Below are 20,616 nucleotides of genomic sequence, written 5' to 3'. Positions count from 1 at the left end.
GAGCATCTAATGTTTAATTGAATAATGTTGGTCTCTTGATCCGGTCTAGGTTGAGCGGCCGTCGTCTCCCTCGGTGTCGGACGACGATCCTTTGTCGGACAAAGCTCTGCAGTCTCTGGTGAAGGAGGAAAAGTTCCGACCTAGATCGCCGTCACCGTCTGAGGACTTCTTGGGGTTCACTGAGGTGGATCGAGACAGGTGAGGGCATGACTCAGTGTTGCTGAAATTTGAGTAGTTATTTGACATTCTAGACTATCCATTTGATGAAATGATATATATTTGTGGTGCTTCTTTTTTCAGTGCTTGTTTCATGTCCAATGTAAAAAGGGATATGCTACTGGGATGCCCGTCGGACAGTGAAGACTCGGCAGAAGGTAAGTTGACAGATGTCAGGAAAATGCATTTCGTCTCTCTATTTTATCATCGACCTTTGTATTGTACCTTTTGCAGACAAATTGTCAGTTTTTTAATTTTATTTGATTTAGACTCTACAAAGTGATGTAGTGGTCTGACAGTCATACGTTCTTTTGAATTGGCGCCTGAGATTAATGCCACCCAATCATACAAAACCATTCATTGTATTTCATTGCAGTCTTTGCCGAAGGAGAGTTCATGAAGAGTCCACGTCTCGTCATAAACTACCGTGATGTGGATGGTCTCGATGATGGTAACATATGTGAGTATTCTCCCTCCTTTTAGTCAATTACAACTTTTCCTCATCAACGGAGGAATTTACATGATAAGAGCTCACAAAATTGCAGACAAATAAGAACCACCAAACACGTACTGTTTCGGTGTAACAGAAACGTAAATGATAAAACCGTACTGTATCCTCCATCATGTCAATAATACTTTTCCGCCCTATTTTCTGACAGTTTGTGACGTGTGCTGCCGCGATTGGGACGGTGAATGTCCCGTCCATGGACCGCTAAAGATCATACACGATACCAAGGTAAGGGACTATCCTCCATAAGTCCATACCTATTATCTCTGTTCATGTTTTGTGTTGTTCTGTTTTAGTTACATCAGTAGGTGCCCCCCATATTTCAACATTTAATTTTGAATCTGTTCGATTTGGTGCTAAATTGCAAAATGACAATAGGTGCATGTGGAAGTTGTCGATTTTTATATATACAAAACTTTCTTGACAGTTATTGCCTGTGCTGCAATTTTGTCGATACTGACATGGATGCGACCAGTTCAACAGTTCTATGATCTTTGTTCCGAAAACATGCCGGCTGATTTCTATAGGTACAGTATAAGGATAAGCTCAATTCCTGCATTATATCATCCTCTGTCGACATTGCGCCCTACATAGGTACTAGAGATGTCAATCGGATACGAACTTTTTGGTATACCGATACCAAACCGATACCATCTTGGTATTTGGTATTTCAACCGTAATGTGTTTGGTATTTTGTTGGTATCATAAGCCCTCACTAATGTATAAGAGGCTAAGAAATCGGTAAAAAGTTGGTATTTCCCTCAGTTTCCCAAGTTGGTTTGGTTTCGGTATTTTCCCGTGGTTTTGGTTGGTATTTGGTTTGGTATCGGTATTCCGATTATCCGTAATTGACATCACTAATAGGTACATTACTATTCCAGGCACGACCCGGTATCGGAGATGCCGACAGGGACGTCAAGACCCTGCCGCCTTCTCTCAGCTCTGGTCAGTCGAGAAATCCAGCGTCTGGCACCGGTAAGTTAATGAGGCAAGACAAATGGCGATGCGTTTAGCAACTGCTGTATCATTTGGTAATGGTGCTTGTATTGCATAATTTGGTGTCCCGTGTATCAGTACAGTCATGTGTTTCTATTTAGGTGATTTCAAGTTATGCGTTTATTTGATTCCAGGAGTTTTGGCAGAAAAGGACCTTCCTGCGCGCCAAAGACTCGGTCCTTACGAGGGTATCTTGACCACCGAACAGGGTCAGGCTCGAACCACCGGGTACAGATGGCAGGTCAGTTTTGTCATTTCTGTCGAATCTCCTCTGCTCTTCTTGCGAATACATATTTTTGCTGGTTCATATATTGTATAAGAATATAGCGTCGGCCCCCATTGCTTTTACACTGTCACATGTCGCATCTCTTACTATGGAGTCATTTAGACGATTACAAACTTTTAGAACACATTTCAAACTAATGTTAGAAACATAGAAAATTGACAATGTTTTCATTGCATACGTGATATTTTTGTTTTGGTCCCAGGATTGATGTGATATTTTTGTTTGGTTCCTTGAATTGATGGACTATGTTTTTGTTTGGTACCTCAGATCAAGAAGGGTGACCGGGTGCATCACTCGGTGAATGCCGAAGACCCGAGCTGCAGCAATTGGCTCAGAAGGGTCAACTGTGCCCGCTCGGAGGAAGAACAAAACCTAGTGGCCTTCCAGTACCGGGGTCAGATATACTTCAGGTGTGTTGTTGTCTTGAAATCCACGGATCTGTCCTATCAAACTGCGTGTTATATTTTGTGTGCAGTTTGCCTTATGGTACCTGCAAATTTTCTCATAGATTCATCTAAGTTATTGATGACCATTGCTGTATTGACTGGATAAAGGTCATGTCATGACCAATTGTGATATATTGATCTCCCTATGCAGGACGTCAAAGCCCGTTCCGCGGGGCTCTGAGCTGCTGGTGTACTACGGAGACGACTCGGCCCGGGAACTGACCGTCCACTCGGAGACGTCTGGGCAGTCTGTGACTTCCTCTCCGGCCGGACCGTCATCTTCAGGTCAGTTCATCGTTGGCGGCTCCGAGGGCTATGGCGTCCATCGAAAGGATCCTGGAGATAAATTTACTTTCCTACCGACACTCTTGACTATGCTCTTGTCCGGTCCGTTCATTTTTGTTTGTTTTGTTGGGTTCGGCCCTTTCTGTCCTATAAGACCATTTCAGAGCCGGAAGGATGATAGGGATTAGGGAAGGCATTGGTCTGGACAGGCACCCCAGTGAGTCACCTGGGCTGAGCCCGTCCGGTTGGACAGGCCGCGTAACCCACTGGCACTCACTGCACCCGGCTACGGGCTAGCTCCAGTGGAGCCATTCCCGTATGGGTTATAGTTGCCCGTCCAGCCCGGAGCAGGGGGTTTGAGGCGTGGAGGAGAAGGATTTGACTGTCCTGAGGATGGAAACGACGGAACGGGTGGTCCGTTCAGTTGAAGCTGATCTAATGTAGGTATGTATGTAGGCTTGATGTATATTTACCAAACTACATGGTTTTGGTCTGTTGAACTGACATTTCGGTTTGCGATCTAATCCTTGCGCTTGAAGGTGAGGCGGATTGCCTCTGGTTTTGGTCAATGGTTCCCGAAAGAAACTTTAAAGGAAGGGTGCCACCTTTTGGACACAACGCAGTTTTTACAAGATTAGCCTCACATGAACCTAAAAACCGGCTTCACTTACCTATGCTCGAGACGGTCAGCATTGAATCCGCACGTGAAGTTATCATTTGCGAGTTTTGCTGCCAGCATTCGGGCAGGCAAAAATCTTCAGCACTATTTCCTCGTCGTGTTAAGGGTATTTTATAAAACATGAAATCAGCAAAGGTATGGATAAAAGTTATACTTTTGAAGCATGTTTTATCATTTTGAAAGGGTATATTTTTTCTTTATGGTATACACTTAAGTTTTAAAATTTTAATTGGGAAGTTTTTCTAGTAAGTTGCATGAAGGGTGAAGGGTTCCATAGATCTCTTAAGCATTGTAAAGGAAAAACCTTTACTCGACTTATTTGATGTTCTTTAACTGTTGGCAAATATGGCCAACAGTTACCTACTTGGTTACCTACAACTTAGTTCAAATCATGTTATCTTCTTCCTTTTTATTTGTTCATCTTTTTGTCTCAGTTGCGCCATCAATGCAAATGGCAGAATGATATGTTGCCATGACAACAGGATATGCCAGCCGTCCTAGCTGCCACATCAAACGACCTTGAGTTGTAGTGGTGATATAAACAACGATCTTTTTTTTTTGGCCAATGTATTAAATGCAATGTTTCGGTTTTTTGTATATTGTGGACGCGCTAACCACGTCTAAAAATTCAAATAAGTAAAATAGATTCATAGAACAAAAATTTCGGAAGGTGGCACCCTTCCTTTAACATATTGTTCAGTAACATATATTTGAACATTTAGCCCTCGCTGGGTCGGGGGGGGGGGGTGTTTTGACCCCCGTCTTGTTTTTTCGGCGTATATATATTGCGTATCGAGCGTTTAACACTTTCTTCGCCGTGTTTTCGAGTTCTCGGACTATTTTCTTGTATTCTCTTGGGTATTCAGACACGATAGTTCCAAAATAGGTCCCACTGTATTGATGAGTATGCGACGTTTCGTTCATAATAGAACATCTTCAGGCTAAATTAAAAGTACATATTTACAAAATTATACGAAAAGCTGCTTGACTGTGACTCTAAAAGTAGGGGAGAGTGGGGAAAGATGCCCAGGGTTTTACTATGTCATATATTATTCGAAAATGACGATCGGAAAGCAAAAACTTGGAGTTTCAACGGAAGTCGACATCATTTTTCTCCAAAAACATCACACTTTCGTGCCTGAAATATGATAACTTTTTTTGCTATAAAGCATTTTCCTGAAGAAGTCAAAGGGGGCATCTTACCCCACAGGGTGGGGAAGACGCCCCCTGGCGTTGGGGAAGATGCCCCCTGCACTATAAGTGACATAAATGGGCACGTGAATCGCCTGAACGAATCAGTAGTCCCTTCGAGCCTGCAGTAGACACCAAACGTCATCGTAAGGGCCCTCAAAAGTGGTCGTAAGGTGCTTCAGAGGTCATCGTTAGGGTCATCATAGTCCAGCGCGGCCAAACAAGCTTCCGTGGTGGCGTTCGGAGACCACTGTGGGGCCCTTATAGGTCTTCATGATGCTTGAGGGCCCTCGAGCCCATCGTGGGGACCGCAGATGCCAGCGCGGCCCGTGGAGCCAACGTGGGAGCCCTCAAAGGATATCGTGAGGGGCCCTGGAGCCAATAATGGGGCCCACCGAGGCCGTCGTGAGGGCTCTCAGAGTCGGATGCCGCCCAAAAAGTCGCTGTGTGGGCCGAGAGACCGGCATGGGGAGCACCCGACCGTACTGAACTCTCAATAGTCCCAGATCGGCTTTTGTCTCTCATCACAAGCATGTAATAAATGATTTGACGGGCTGCTTGAAGGACAGCCTACGGATTTAGGGGGGCGTCTTTCCCCATCAGGACAGGGGGCATCTTACCCCAAGGTACCGAAGTAACATTAAATCAGTACAATATGTTAGCCATAAAACTACACCCTGAAACAAACTGTTTGGGACACAGTACACGCATGTTAATGTATCACGACTATATCAAGGGACGCAAAAATTATCTACCTTCTTTGATATTTACAATGTTTTAACACCAAAATATTTTTCGAAAGCAGCAAATAAAAAACATGCATTCACCAGCCAGCCGTTGCCCAACTGAGCTTCGCAAATTTTTGTGCAGTTAACAAGGCAGGCTTCCGCTTTACGCTAAGAACATTAATTTCCGGGTTCAATTCTTTGTTTCGCCGCTAGAGGGGGTGGGGCGTCTTTCCCACCCTGGGCATCTTACCCCACTCTCCCCTATGTGGATGCGAGAGCAGCACGATAACTGATAAAGTAGGACATTTGTTTTTGGTTAACCCGCGCCGTGCTGGGGGGGGCGTTTTTACGCCCCCCCCCCTCAGGTTTTTCGCGAATATCTCAAAAACGGCGGCGCGCAGCGCCGCCGTTTTTGGTACACGTGTTCCTACATCATTTCCGCACATGTTGTGAAAATTTCAGACCTAGGCCGTTCAAGGTCAGGTCACCAGGTCACGTCAAGTGACCTTACCTCAGAAAAAGTTCAAAGGCTCGCTATAGCTACACCGACTGAACGATCACTTTGAAACTTTCAGCGATTGATATGAGTAACAGTATGTATAAAATGTATATCTCGGATTTTTGATATCTGTGACCTAAGGTCAGGTCAATTTTGCGACCTCTCCATTATAAGTCAATGGGAGAAAATTGAAATGCGCCTCTTTTGGACGAATATCGTTCAAAACGCTCTCAAACATCGGTTCATAGGTAAACATGACACACTGAATAGGAAAAATGCACCTGTGACCCCTCTGTGTGCCCCTGAGGTCATCTCAGGTCATGAACGGTCGCCAGCAGTTTTTTGGCTATAACTTTTGATAGAGACGTGCTAGAGCGGTGAAAACACGTCAGATGTGTTCAGCTCGACGATACGGATCGACTGATATGCAACATGACCCTTTTCGGTCAGGTCATGACCTTGAGCTGAGGTCAAATTTTCAAAATGACCTTTCAAGGTCAACAAATAGTTCATTCGACGCGTCTCGACGAGAGGAACACGATGCTGGCAAAAGTAATGTCATGGCGCTTATGAGTCAAAAGTTATTGACGAAAAAACGTTTTTCGTAAAAACGGCTATTTTTGGAGTTTTTGCCCTCTGGAGGCTAAACCGTTGACCTGAGGTCAAATCTTAGAACATTACTCAGAAAGGTCTGTAAAAGGGCTATCGAATGCGCTTTTCCGCGGCGCTGTAGCTCTATCGGTTCCCGAGATAGCCGTTGGCAGTTTCCAAAATGTTGAAATAGTGGACATTTGACCTTTGGTGACCTCTGGTGACCTGACCTTTGACCTGACCCAAAAAATGACCGAAGTGTTTTCGTCCTTATTTTTGACACTCTTTCGATTGCCGCTTACCGCGTGTCGCTACGTGGCCCAGGAGCCGAGTTAGACGGGGGGGCGTGAAAACGCCCCCCCCCCCAGCACTCGGCGGAAAGTTCAGGCCACCAGCACGGCGCGGGTTAATCACGTGAAAACTACCGGCAACTACTTCATATGAGCCGATGTACACATTTGCATACGGATGGCCGTCATCCTGACACAATGCTGCCCAGTGCCCAGTCTAAGGGTGCGCGGAGCCCGGCGCGCTGTCGTACAGCGTCAGCGCGCCTCGCATGTTGAGCTGGCGGTTGATGATGGGGTCCAGGTCTCGGTTCAGATACCCAAGAGAATACAAGAAAATAGTCCGAGAACTCGAAAACACGGCGAAGAAAGTGTTAAACGCTCGATACGCAGTTCTTTTCAACGAAACTTGCATTGTCAATAACCTGCTCCCCCACTATACTAATAATTGGGACTAAGTAAGATCTGCAATCTAACATAAATGAAGGTTGGCAAACAATGGCAATGGCTGTAAAATTTATCGACATTCACAACACCATACTTAGTTCCTCTGTTTGGGTAAAACATACAAGCATGTATAAGCAGCCGCCAGCCTAACAATATCCAATTTTCTGTAATATTCTGAAAGTTCAGTACAACCTGGGTCAATGAATCAAGTGGGACATGATGACAGAGAGATCCCATAGCTGCCCAGTGTTCGGGCGTACTGGAAAGCCGTGTTTGTGTTTCGAATGTGCCTCAATGTAGCTTAGTTGTGCGTCGGCGAGTCAGCCTGATTCAGTACTGTTTGGCTAGCGACAGGGGCACGTGCAGGGACGGAAGAAGGGCGACTTTGTTCATGGGCGGAAGTCGCCTGCTGGCCATGTGTGGACGGGTAAGAGGGCAGTGAGGCAGAGAGCGAGCAGGCGAGGGGACGGGTCCGTGTGTGGGGGGCGTTGTTGCCGTTAGAATGAAATAGAAGAGTAGACCGACTCGGACTTTTGTCGGAAACACCTGGCCACCAGCACCGCCCAACTGTAGGCACAGGTCAAGACGGCGTCGGTCCACATCAAACCCAGGGTGCTGGAGAACCCAGTGGTTGAAATGCTCCAGCGCATTCTCAACTTTGTTCTTATGAGGTGTGGCTTAACCCGGCAGGCGGTGGGCCTACCAGCCACCTTCCGCGCGGTGGGGGGGGCACTTTTTTGCCCCCCCCCCGTATCTCCGAAACTACTGGACGGATCCGGAAAATTCAAACGGCGTTCGATAGCCCTGTCAAATTTGTCGAAGGAAACCAAATTTCATTGACATCGGGGTTTTATGGCCATTTTTTTCATTTTCAATACACGATGTGCGCTAGCTGCTCCCGGGAGGGTGCTGAAAGTTTGGTGACGATCGGCGCAGCGGTTCTCGAGATATATCGAAAAAACTAAAGGGGGAAAAATGCCCCCCCCCCCCACCGCCTGGAAGGTTACTCGTCATTTACAAGGAAAGCCATTAGATTGTCTTGCTTTTTAATTCCAGCGGGAAGAAAGATGTCCGGATAAATTCGTTACAACCTGTGCAGCTGAGATCATAAGTGCGATCGTTCAAGGGCGCAATTTATGACCCATCCGTATTAGTTCATGTCTTTTCGAAATGCATAAAAAAACCGTGGGTCTTGCACCACCCACCCATGCGTTTTTGGACGTTCGATTTTCATCTGTGTCAGCCAACCGATCTTGTCCATTACTTGTCTATTGCCGTCGCAAGGTTACCGGCTGGTGACTGCCCAATCCATCACCGCTCCTCGACCTCTCCCTTCGTCGTGACCGCATGTCAGGCATCGGCCACCGCGCTGAGTGGCTACTGGCTCTCGAATTTCTCCGGCCAGCCCCAAATGGGACAACTGGGCCCTAATCCTACTTCACTGGCACTAAGGGAGCGATGCATGTCCTTCACTGTTAATTTTGAATCCAATCATTTTACCCTGATGTTGTACATAGCTGGCCAGAAACATTTTCGATCTCTCTCAATCTCTAAATGTGTTTTACAGGTATTGGCTTTACACTTCGGTGTCCCCACTGCGACTTCCGATGTCTGGGACAACATTATCTGGACGGACACGTGAAGACAAGTCACGGTCATAAAGACAGAAACGGCAGATTCAAGTGCGAGTTGTGTCAATACTCGACCGACAGGTCCGACTGTATGAAAAACCACCGCAGAACACACACAGGGGAACGGCCGTTCGGCTGCTCCATCTGCAAGGCACGGTTCTCTGACCGGTCACACCTCAACAGACACATGCGAACCCACACTGGGGAGCGGCCGCACGGCTGCTCCATCTGTACTGCACGGTTCACTCAACGGTCAAGCCTAAACAAACACATGCGGTCCCACACGCGGGAGCGGCCGTACAGTTGCTGTCGGTGCCAGGCCCGGTTCGCTGAACGGGGAAATCTCATCAAACACATGCGTACCCATTAGATATGTCAATCGGATAGACCTTCTGGTATACCGATACGAACTTGGTAATTGTTGTTTCAAACCTAATGTTTTTGGTATTTTGTTGATATTATAAATCTTCGCTAATGTATAAGAGGCTGTGAATTTGGTAAAAAGTCGGCATTTTCCTGCTATTCCCAAGTTGGTTTGGTTTCGGTATTTTCCTATGGTTTTGGTTGGTATTTACCATTTGGTTTGGTATCGGTATCCTGATTTTCTGTAATTGACATCACTAGTACCCATACAAGGAAGCGGTCATACGACTGCTCCATCTGCACGGTACGGTTCGCTGAACGGGGACACCTCAAGGCACACATGCGGACCCACACTGGGGAGCGGCCGTACGGCTGCTCCATCTGCAAGGCACGGTTCACTCAAGGGGCAAGTCTCACCTTACACATGCGTACTCACACGGGGGAGCGGCCGTACGGCTGCTCCATCTGCACGGCACGGTTCGCTCAACAGTCACACCTCAATACGCACATGCTTTTGCTGAATCACACGGGGGAGCGGCCGTGCGACTGCTCACACTGCCAGGCCCGGTTCACTAACCGGTCACACCTCACCAAACACATGCGTACCCATGCGAAGTGCAACCGCACTGCTGCCACTTCTGTCTAACGGTTCGGCAGTTTGACTCACAAAAGTCAGTTTTAAGTGGTACACAGTTTTAAGAATTACACAGGTTTGAGTGATGCGGTAAATGCTTTGATTAGCGAAATGCAATGCTGAAACGTGTTGACAAGTGCATGGCCGGCCGCCGTTGTATGTACGTTAGTTATTCGTGTTATAGCTGTGATTCTCGTTTGTGAGCTCCGTGGCTACCCGTGTCATATCTGGTTTGTTTGTTCTTATCCAGTGTGATTCAGGGGTTGTGTTTTAACCCTCGCATGTGTAGAGGGGGGGGGGGGGTCGGATGGACCCCCCCCATGGTTTTTCGCGAATAACTCGCGTAAAAAGCGGCCGATCGCGACGAAACTTTCAGTACCCTCGCATTGATCAATTTTACACCTACCCTGAAAATTTCATGACCCTGACCCAAATGACCTTTGACCTGTGACCTCTTTTCCGAGACCATGTTTGGCCGGAATCGCGATTCGGCGTACGTCGGCTCGCATTAGCCGTGCGTTTGCAAGCTTTTCGTGGTTTCAAACGTTCAAACATGTGATTTGATGTTGCTCCCATGCATTAGGGTGGGTGTCAAGGTCACCTGAAGGTCAGGTCAGGTCATTGACCTTTGGTGACCTCGGGTGACCTCGGTTCACTTTTTCGAGTTTTACATGTTTCTAGGCTAGTTTTTGGAGCTGAATTCGAATTTAGCAACCATTTGAACATTTACGAAGTAGTTTTGGTGCCTTCGTAACATGTTACGAAGCTGTCAGAGGCGGTTGACACGTACTACGAATACCCGTCACGACGCCTACTGGTTGACCTGACCTGACCTGATCCGACCTGGTCTAAATGCTTAAAGACATCATCTCTGATCAAAACTAACACGATATTCGTGATCAGCACCCCGAAAAACCCCTTAGCAGCCACACTTTACGACTTTCTAATAGGTCCCGATTTTCCCGACTTTGGGTCATTGACCAGACCTGGAAGGTCAACCAATGACCTAGGACCTTAAAATTGGGTATCATCGGCTTCGTCTCGTGACGGGCAACACGCTCGTTTTTTCCGCGAAGCTCTAGCTCGATCAGGGGCCAAACGGCAAGGGGGGGTCCAACCGACCCCCCCCCCCCCCTACACATTAGAAGCTGGAAAACGCCGCACACATGCGAGGGTTAAGCTAGCCGCCGCGCCCCACTGGGGGGGGGGGGGGGGAGGGTGCCGGGGCTATACATAGCCCTCCTCCCGTTTTTCTGCAATAACTTCCAAACCGCTTGACGTATCGACGCCAAACTTTCAGTAGCTTCGGCTGCATTAATTTGACACCTTGTGTCAAAAAATGAACTTCGTAGCTACCATAGGTCGGCCGGAAATGACGTCAGAGTGACGTCATGTTCGGCCGATTTCGACGCAAAACATTGAACCACGGCAATCGCTCCCAAGAGCTCAGTTTTTAAGCTAGATCCAATTTCTTTGCATGAAAGGACTCAGAATAGACTGCGCTATCAAACTGCTATCTCGGATTTTCAAAATTTTGAAAATTCCGAAAATTTTATATCATGAATTCATAATTTATATTTCTATATTTTTTCAAAAAGTTTTCGATTTTTCGAAGTAAAAAAAAAAAACGTTACATATGTGATAGAACGCATGTTTTGACTAACTCTAGCAAGTTTAGCTAATTATCCTAAAAAATGGCCAAGTTATACGCATTATTGCAAAAAAAAGATCACAAATGTTAATTTTTCTAATCAATTTTTCAGTACGTATTTGACATCGTGCACCAATATAAATAGCACCATCGTGTTCCTGAGCTCAAATTGCATCCAATAGACACCTTTTTTGTTCAAAAATTTTAACTTCAAATTTTGACCTTTTTTGACCTGCAAGTGACCTGACCTGAGCTAAATTCGACTCAAAATGACCTCGAATAACACAGACGACATAAAAAACACTGAACAAGTAGTGCATGGACGCGTTTCGATTATTAAATCTTCATCAGCACATGACATAATCACAGAGAAAACAAGATATAGCACACAAACATTCGAGCTTGTCACAGTGCAATCGTCTTGATTTTAAAAATTCATGCATATGACATATTCACTACTAATCCACCTGTAGGAGAATAGCCACGAAAAATTATAGCAAAATAGATCACTGACATATTATGACACATGGATAACGTCCATGCACTATTTGTTCCGTGTTTTTCTACTTGTCTCTTTCAATATACAGACGACATCAAATTCGAAACCTATGGCCTAAATGGACCATAAAACATGTGTCACGTGACCGACGTATGATACAATATTTCCGTGACCTGTGATGACTTGACCCTGACCTGAAAATCAAAGTACAAGTTTGGTACCCTGAGGATATCTAGAGCATCTGTTCACGAGTGTGTAAACCAAAAATGAGCCTGATCTGACTTGTAAGACGGCGGCCAGAGCCCAAAATGTAAAGAAGCAAAAATGCTAATAATTGTTTACTTTGACATGACCTGTGACGTCGTCAGTGACCTCAAGGTCAATAAAATTAGGTTTCGTTCGACAGTTTTTCCGGGGCTATCAGACGCCGTTTGAAATTTGACGATCGGCCCAGTAGTTTCGGAGTTAGGAGGGGGAGGGCTATGGAGAGCCCCCTCCCTCCCCCCAGTAGGGCGTAGGTACGCAGACCCCAGTGGGGCGCGGGTTAACATAGGAGGTAAGGACTGCCGCTGCAGTTTGTTTATGTTACAATTTGTGTGAGGAATATCCGGTAATTTGGAGATAATGCTTCTTTTTTGGCTCGGCTTCCTCTCGTATTCGCAGTAGTTCGTATTATCTGCGCACTTATGTGGACAAGTCGCGGGTCAAACGTATGTTGGAATGGAAGCGTGACTGGATGTTTCTGGTCTTGCAGCCTTCGGCGGACTACGTGCCGCTAAAGGGTGAAATAAAAGTAGTATTGCTAGATAGAAAAATGTACCTTCTGAGTTTCCATCAGGACATATGTGTATGGATCAGTACCTACCCACTACTGTGCCGCAGTCTTTTGTTTATGTACATTTTCAAGTTCAAATATCGTCATGGCCGAATGAACGCGTGTTAATTATGTTTCGGTGTTTGAAGTGTGATTACCCCTTTCATCCATGTTGTGCTCGCTGTTTATTTGTATTGCCTATGTGCTTAATATAAAGAAAATGCTCGCTACTACCCTTTCCATCATGCATGTAGGTATTTAAAGTGACCATGCCACCTTAACATTAGTTTTCAGTTGAGATAGCCAAAATGGGGTCCCTGGCCTGCACTTACCGGTTCAAGCATTCACAACATCGAGAAATGCCTCAAATCGAAAATATCTCATTTCAAAGGTGCAGCACTTTGGATTCAAAGGGGCTCATGCATTAGAATGCCCCCTCTGCATGTGTGACGTCAGTGCAAATCCAACGATTTTAACCTGCAGGCGGTGGGCCTCCCAGCCACCTTCCGCGCGGTGGGGGGGCATTTTTGCCCCCCGTATCCCCGAAACTACTGGACGGATTCAAACGGCGTTCGATAGCCCTGTCAAATTTGTCTCAGGAAACCAATTTTCATTGACCTCGGGGTCACCGATGACCTCACAGGTCAGGTCAAAGATAAAATGTTTCACCGTTCACAGGGCTTCTAGGGAAAGCGCTATAACACCGAGTAAAACGCATTTTGTCGAAAATCAGCGATAGGGCGTCAGTTTTCTAGTACATATGTTGCTAATAGAGGTCACTGGTCATACCAGGTCAGGTCACCAAAGGTCACCAAGGATCACCACATGAGCCCAACTTCACTAAGGTTGTGCGATGCATGTTTTATGGCCAGTTTTTCATTTCCAACTCAATGGTGTTGGTTATAAGACCATCAGGTATGGTTTAGGTGACTGTCTGGTGGAGGTCAGGTCAAGGTCAGGTCAAAAAAGGTCAAACTTCAAAGTTGATATTTTTGCATAAAATGGGTATTGATTCGATGCAGCTTGTCACGGTGAGTCAAATAGTGGTCTTTCTTTTGCGCTACGAGGTCTAGAATTGCTAAAACTTGAGTTTTAAAATTTGACGTCATCAATTTTGAACAGTTTTTTTCGGTATAACTTGGCCCAAAAAAAGAGATATCGATCTCAAATTTGGTATTTGGATAGAAGGTGGTAGGGAATATCATATAGGGGAAGTTGGGGCAATGCCGGAGTTGGGGCAAAGCCGAAATTCGAGATATTTCGAAAACTGTAAGACATGGATGCCACCTGTCAGTGATGCTCTGAAGCTTAAGTGACTACAATTATCGCATGTTTGTTACGAGTCGTCATTCGGAATACTTCGACTGTGAGGGCGCCAAGAGCGTTTTCAAGGTACGTTTCCCTTGTACTACATGCGCCTTTGAAGCTGCATTTCTTACTCATTATGCTACCGTTTGTCTGGCCAATTCGGTCAAGTAATCTTTAGCATGTCTTTGCATAAGTGTGCTGCCTATTTGAAATTTATACAGCACGTTGAAAAGTTATGGGCCTGCAAATGAAAGTATGGCAGGCTGGGGTAATGCCGAAAACGTGCGATTGCGCACGTGTTAAAAGCACGCTACGTGGACTTTACTGCTGTAGAATAGCAACGCGTATTTTTAGTCACACAAATTACACTTTCAACCGACACAACGGCCTGTTACCTATAAGGAATGATATACCTGGCATGTTCTTATTATATCACACAATTATAACTTCCAGTGTGCACCGCGTCCTCAAGCTCTTAAAACGCGTGTCAGCTTTGATCAATTCTGGATAAAGTTTGAGATAAAATGGCAAAACATCAATGTCGGCATTCCCCGTAGATCATTTCTCCCATTTTCGGCTTTCCCCGCAGTCCGGGGCAACGCCGAAAAAGTCACTTCTTTGATATTTTTAGTTTGTGCGCTTAACGGTATGCGAATTCATCAAATGCGCCTGGTATGTTTGAAAGGCAAAAGACTGGCCTCTCGAATGACGCCAACAAGAATAGCTTATGTTGTCTACCTTGCGTGCTACGGGCGTCAGAAAAAAAGTCTTCGGCGTTCCCCCAACTTCCCCTATATTCCGTTTTTTTTTCGACATTCAAAAAGCTTTTGGGATTTTTGGCTATTATATTCAAAAAATATATTTTTTTTTATTTCTGGGGGTCAAAATAAAAAAAAAATAAAAATCCGAGATAGTAGTTTTGTAGCCCTCCTAATTCTACATCTCTTATGTCTGAAACATTTTTCTGTATCTCTAAAGCTGTAGGCCTGACAGCTCTTCCCGCGAAACCTTTTTTTGGGTCGAAAATGGCAAAAATGACGTCACTCTGACGTCATTAGCGGCCAACCTATCATAGCCTTTGGAAAAAAAATGGTCACAATGTGCAATAGCTATTCACGGGAGGGTACTGAAAGTTTGGTGACGATTGGCGCAGCGGTTCTCGAGATATATCGAAAAAACTCAAGGGGGGGGGGCAAAAAAATGCCCCCCCCCCATCGCCTGGAAGGTTAAATCTTTTACTAAAACGTTTGGTAGCACGCGATGGTATATGCTGCTTTGCCCGCAATAAGAGCCGCACTTTCACATTAAGTCGCTAGGAACAGGGGAGATCACGAAAAGTAAACAAAGGTTAAAGTCTAATATCTTAAAAACCAGTGAATATTTTTTCGGTGAACTTAAAGGGACTATCCCACCTTCTAAAATGTTGTTAAAACCAGTTAAATTGTGCCCGACTTTATAGATTGGATGACCAGGAACACCATTCTGGTATTTATTTTTCATTAAACATCTTAGGCTTCCTATATTCCAAACACAAACTTTCAAATATGTGACGTCACAGCCCAAAATTACCTCCTTCCCCAGGCCACATTACTGTCATAAAGCTGATTCTTTTTACTCTGTAGGCACCACAACAAAGTTCAGACCAAGTTTTAAGCGATTTTTCAACGAAGAAACCCATTTAAATCAGAATGACTAAACGAGATGACGTCACACTAACGGTCGCTCCATGTTGAAGATAGGGCCTTGTACAAGGCCCATTTTCAAATGAAGGGAACGAATTTCTTCAACACCAAGAGGCCGCGGGGGTTGCAACCTAGATAGATAGTGGTTTCTGAACGTCGCCGCAAACTTGGCTATCTCAACTCAAACCCCATGTTAAAGGTGGGATAGTCCCTTTAAGTAAATATTCGTTTTTGCTCTTTCTGAACCGAGCGACATTATCTTCATTCATGCCAATTCATTAACTTTTTTGAAGGTGGGAGGGCCCTTTTGACCTGGCTCGTGGTGGGAACTACGAGAAGTGTAGGCATCTACTCAACCCGAACAGACATTGCTCAGATAAATAACTGATTGCGTTTTATTGGCTCTTGATAGCTAACATTTTAGAAAATGTATTCCTTGGCGTTGATAAACAGGCCTTTTTCATAGATAAGTTGGCTCTAAGTCCTATCTGTGCGCGAGTTAATAAACGTCAAGGGAGCTTTGCATTCCCTACGAGCTCAGCGCTCCGTTTCTGAAGGCTGTGCTTCTAGCGATAAATAGATCAACTCATGGGCGCTGATGGCTTGTCGCGTCAACATTGCCGCTGCCGTCCACGGCGCTCACCAAGGTGATCTGGAAACGTGACCAGCTGCGTGGGTCACCTCTGGGCGTCGAGATTGTTCCAGTGTATGTGCGACTTGTTTGGCATGGAACGTTCTTAATGGCCTTTCTTCTTCTTGCGTATTCTTCAGGCATCAGTGGCTCGGTCCAACGTCCCCACTTCGACTTCCGATGTCTGGGACAACATTATCTGGATGGACATGTGAAGACAAGTCACGGCCACATCGACAGGAACGGCAGATTCAAGTGCGAGTGTTGTCAGTACTCGACCGACAGGTCCAGAGACATGAAACACCATCGAAGGACTCACACTGGGGAGCGGCCGCACCGCTGTGATATCTGTACGACACGGTTCATTTTACAGTCACACCTCACGGCACACATGCTGACTCACACTGGGGAGAGGCCGTTTGGCTGCTCTGTCTGCACGGCACGGTTCGCTGTTCGGTCACACCTCAACAACCACATGCGGACCCACACTGGGGAGCGGCCGTACGGCTGCTCCATCTGCACGGCACGGTTCACTGAACGGTCTACCCTCACTAGACACATGCGGACCCACACGGGGGAACGGCCGCACGGCTGCTCCATCTGCACGGCACGGTTCGCTGTTCGGTCACACCTCAACAGACACATGCGGGCTCACACTGGGGAGCGGCCGTACGGCTGCTCCATCTGCACGGCACGGTTCACTGAACGGTCTACCCTCACTAGACACATGCGGACCCACACGGGGGAACGGCCGCACGGCTGCTCCATCTGCACGGCACGGTTCGCTGTTCGGTCACACCTCAACAACCACATGCGGACCCACACTGGGGAGCGGCCGCACGGCTGCTCCATCTGCACGGCACGGTTCTCTGAGCGGTCAAACCTCATCACACACATGCGTACCCACACTGGGGAGCGGCCGTACGGCTGCTCTATCTGCACGGCACGGTTCACTCAACGGTCCACCCTCACCAGACACATGCTGACCCACAATGGGGAGCGGCCGTACGGCTGCTCCATCTGCACGGCACGTTTCACTAAACGGGTCAGCCTCACTCAGCACATGCGGACCCACACGGGGTAGCGGCCGTACGGCTGCTCCATCTGCACTGCACGGTTTTCTGTTCGAGCAAGCCTAAACAACCACATGCGGACCCACACAGGGGAACGGCCGTACGGCTGCTCCATCTGCACGGCACGGTTCACTAAACGGTCTAACCTCAACAACCACATGCGGACTCACACTGGGGAGCGGCCGCACGGCTGCCCTATCTGCAATGCACGGTTCACTGAGCAATCAAGTCTTATCAAACACATGCGGACTCACACAGGGGAGCGGCCCTACGGCTGCTCTATCTGCAAGGCACTGTTCTCATACCGGTCACACCTTACCAGACACATGCGGACTCACACTGGGGAGCGGCTGTACGGCTGCTCCATCTGCATGGCACGGTTCGCTAGACCGGCAGACCTCACTATACACGTGCGGACCCACACGGGGGAGCGGCCGTACAGCTGCTCACATTGCCAGGCTCTGTTCGCTCAACGGGCATATCTCTTCAGACACATGCGGACCCACGCGAAGAGCGGCCGCACTGCTGGCTCGGTTGTTTGACACACAGACAGTAAGCCACTTTTCGGTGGTACACAGTTTTGGTTATTACACAGGTAGGTATGACCTATGCGGTAAATGATTTTCCAGACGGAATGCAATGGTGAGACGTGTCGACAAGTGCATGACCGGCCAAGAATGATAGCTATATTGGTGGTATAGCTATCATTCTTGTTTGTGAGCTTCGTGGCTACCCGTGTCTCATCTGAAGGACTGTCGAACTGTCGTTATTTTAAGCGCCGTAGCGCCATTTTAAGAGCGTCCGGTTGAAATAATGCTTCTTTGTACGGCTTTGGCTCCCTCCAGTATTTGCAGCATTCCGCATTATGTGCGCAGATTTTGTCGACAAGGTGCCGGTTTAAAGTAGATCGGCATTTTACGCCGTACGGTGTAGCGTAGTCTTATACATTGCATACTCGTACACTGTCTATAATGGTATATGCTCTGTCTGCATATCATTCCCCACTATAATGGACGTCAAGTACAAACCCGACGCCGTTCACACAGCGACATCCTGGCATGCCGAGCTGTGCCGCTATTGTAAGCCCGCCGACCTCTCGGTGCTCCGTGCAAGTGTATGTATGCTGCAGCGTCTTAATGGTACGTGAGGAGAAAGTCTTGCTTGCGCTTCTGAGGGATGATAACCCGGTTGTCTGAGCTGAGGCTGTCAGCATTTAATAAAGACATCAGTAGGGCGCCGATCCCGGACAGTGTGCGTCCCCTTCAAGGGTCGGGCTCAGCGGACGTCACCGCGATGAACAACTCGGCCGCCGCTTATCGTGGACTGGTGGACTTCCAACCGCGAGCTTTGAGCCGCCGCTGACCAAGCATCTGTCGTCGGAGCAGCTGGAGGGACTGATGGATCAGCTGCTGAAGTTTGGCTGCCCATGTTACACAGACACACAGTCAACAGAGCGGGCTGGGAAGGCCCCAGCCGAGGCGGCCGGCCTAGTCAACAGGATCCAACAGCAGCACGGCCACACCCTTAACAAACTGGCCTGGGGTACTGAAACCCATGGGTCGGCTGTTAAAAAATCGCACCGGCCTCTGGTACCTAACATTGGGATGTAGCGATGGAAAGCGAGCCGAGAAAATCCAGTATCTATGTAGTGTTTCGTTTCATTTGTGCCACCTCTTCAGATCGCCCATTCCAGTTGTAGGTATGTGATGTCAAATAAATTGTAATATATACTCATATGTCGCAAGAACATGTGGTAGCATGTGTCACAGATGGTTAAAAACAGGGAATATTTACCAATTTCCATACCAAAGTGACTATGAAACCCAGGTTTCACTTAAAAAGTCCCTTAATTAACCCGCGCCCCGCTGGGGGGCCGATTCTGCCCCCCCCCCGCCTAACTTCCGAACGGAAGGTCGTAGAGAGACGGGGAAAGCGGCCAACGAAAGGGCTCAACGAGACCGATCTTAAGAGCTCCAAAAATTTTGCTTAAATAGGTCAAAAGTCAGGTCAAAGGTAATAATAACAGGTTTTCACAGCATTGGCGTCTGAGCCCAGTTGGTGAAGAGGCGATTGACGGCTCTCATCCAGAACGCATCCTTAGGGTAGGGATACGATGTGCTTTACTTAAAACGCCATGGAAAGTTCAAGGTCAAGGTCAGGTCAGGTCAATAAAGGTCATCACAAAGTAGCCACTGAACGGGCTATGTGCGACACATGTTTTATGGGTCATTTTGCCCATAGAATGCAATGGCGATACTCACTAAATGATTTGGATCACATTTGGACGGAGTTCAGGTCAAGTCAGGTCACACTAGGTCAAATTTCGAAATTGGTCTTTTCAAACAAAATTGGTGTTTACTGTTTATCTAATTCAGTTTTTTTGACGGCGAATCCAACGGTGATATTTTCGTTGTCTTAGGTGGTCTAAAACTTCCAAAATTTGCAATCAAAAATTTTGTCATGTGTTATTTTGGCGGTTTTTTGGCCATTCTGTGACCAAAAATTGACGGATTGCCTCAAATTTTGTATGAGTATAGTAAATACTGGTTTTCATATGATGTATTCCGTTTTTTGAAAATTCAAAAAAAATTGGTTTTTATAGGTTTTTTCTAAAAGACAGTTTTTTTTTGAAAAATATGGAGACAAAAACTTATTTTACGTATTTGGTGGCTTTTTTTGGGCGATTTGCTGCAATAATGTATTTTTGGTGAATATACCGGGTGGCCCAGAAAAAAACGTTCCGAACTTTAGAGGCCTGTATATCAAATACGAGTACAAATAGCGAGCCAAAATTTTCATCAAGTTTGCGTCATTTCTTTGCGCATTGGTGTGCCAAATTATAACACTATACCATCATTTTCAAGCTGGCAATCTTGAGTTGAATTAAGCAAGACCTTTTTGCTTCTTTTGCCGATGTGAAACGATGGTGATGATTGGGTTAGACGTCCCATGTTATAAAAAAGAATAAAAAATAGAGCACGTAAATGAAACCAACACGTATGTTCTTATTTTAAATATTTTTGTATCACTTATGTGCCAAATATTCAAATACTGAGCCAAAATGGTGCTCATGGATGTCATTCGTTTTAACCCGCGAGTTGCTGGGGGGGGGGGGGGCGTTAAACGCCCCCACTTTTTTCGCCGGGCCATAGCATAAAAACGGCGCGCCGC

General features: G+C 46.5%; 1 protein-coding gene across 5 annotated transcripts in view; it reads left to right on the top strand.

Annotated features, from left to right (window-relative positions):
- Window positions 1-20,616, top strand: part of LOC122369044 (histone-lysine N-methyltransferase PRDM9-like) — a 122,376-nt gene that overhangs the window by 7,795 nt on the left and 93,965 nt on the right. For 4 of the 5 annotated variants that reach the window (XM_043343414.1, XM_043343415.1, XM_043343412.1 and 1 more), the window contains exons 3-10: window positions 50-198; window positions 301-374; window positions 593-676; window positions 876-952; window positions 1,606-1,699; window positions 1,855-1,961; window positions 2,274-2,416; window positions 2,604-2,737. In XM_043343414.1, coding sequence (XP_043199349.1) covers window positions 50-198; window positions 301-374; window positions 593-676; window positions 876-952; window positions 1,606-1,699; window positions 1,855-1,961; window positions 2,274-2,416; window positions 2,604-2,737 — 862 coding nt within the window. Of the gene's footprint in view, window positions 1-49; window positions 199-300; window positions 375-592; window positions 677-875; window positions 953-1,605; window positions 1,700-1,854; window positions 1,962-2,273; window positions 2,417-2,603; window positions 2,738-16,512; window positions 17,589-20,616 lie in introns of those variants that run through there. The other variant, XM_043343416.1, reaches the window with a different exon arrangement.

The sequence above is a fragment of the Amphibalanus amphitrite genome, unplaced genomic scaffold (assembly GCF_019059575.1).
Source record: "Amphibalanus amphitrite isolate SeventyFive unplaced genomic scaffold, NRLGWU_Aamphi_draft 001001F_arrow, whole genome shotgun sequence".
Taxonomy (NCBI): domain Eukaryota; kingdom Metazoa; phylum Arthropoda; class Thecostraca; order Balanomorpha; family Balanidae; genus Amphibalanus; species Amphibalanus amphitrite.
This window is presented reverse-complemented; position numbering and strand designations above follow the sequence as displayed.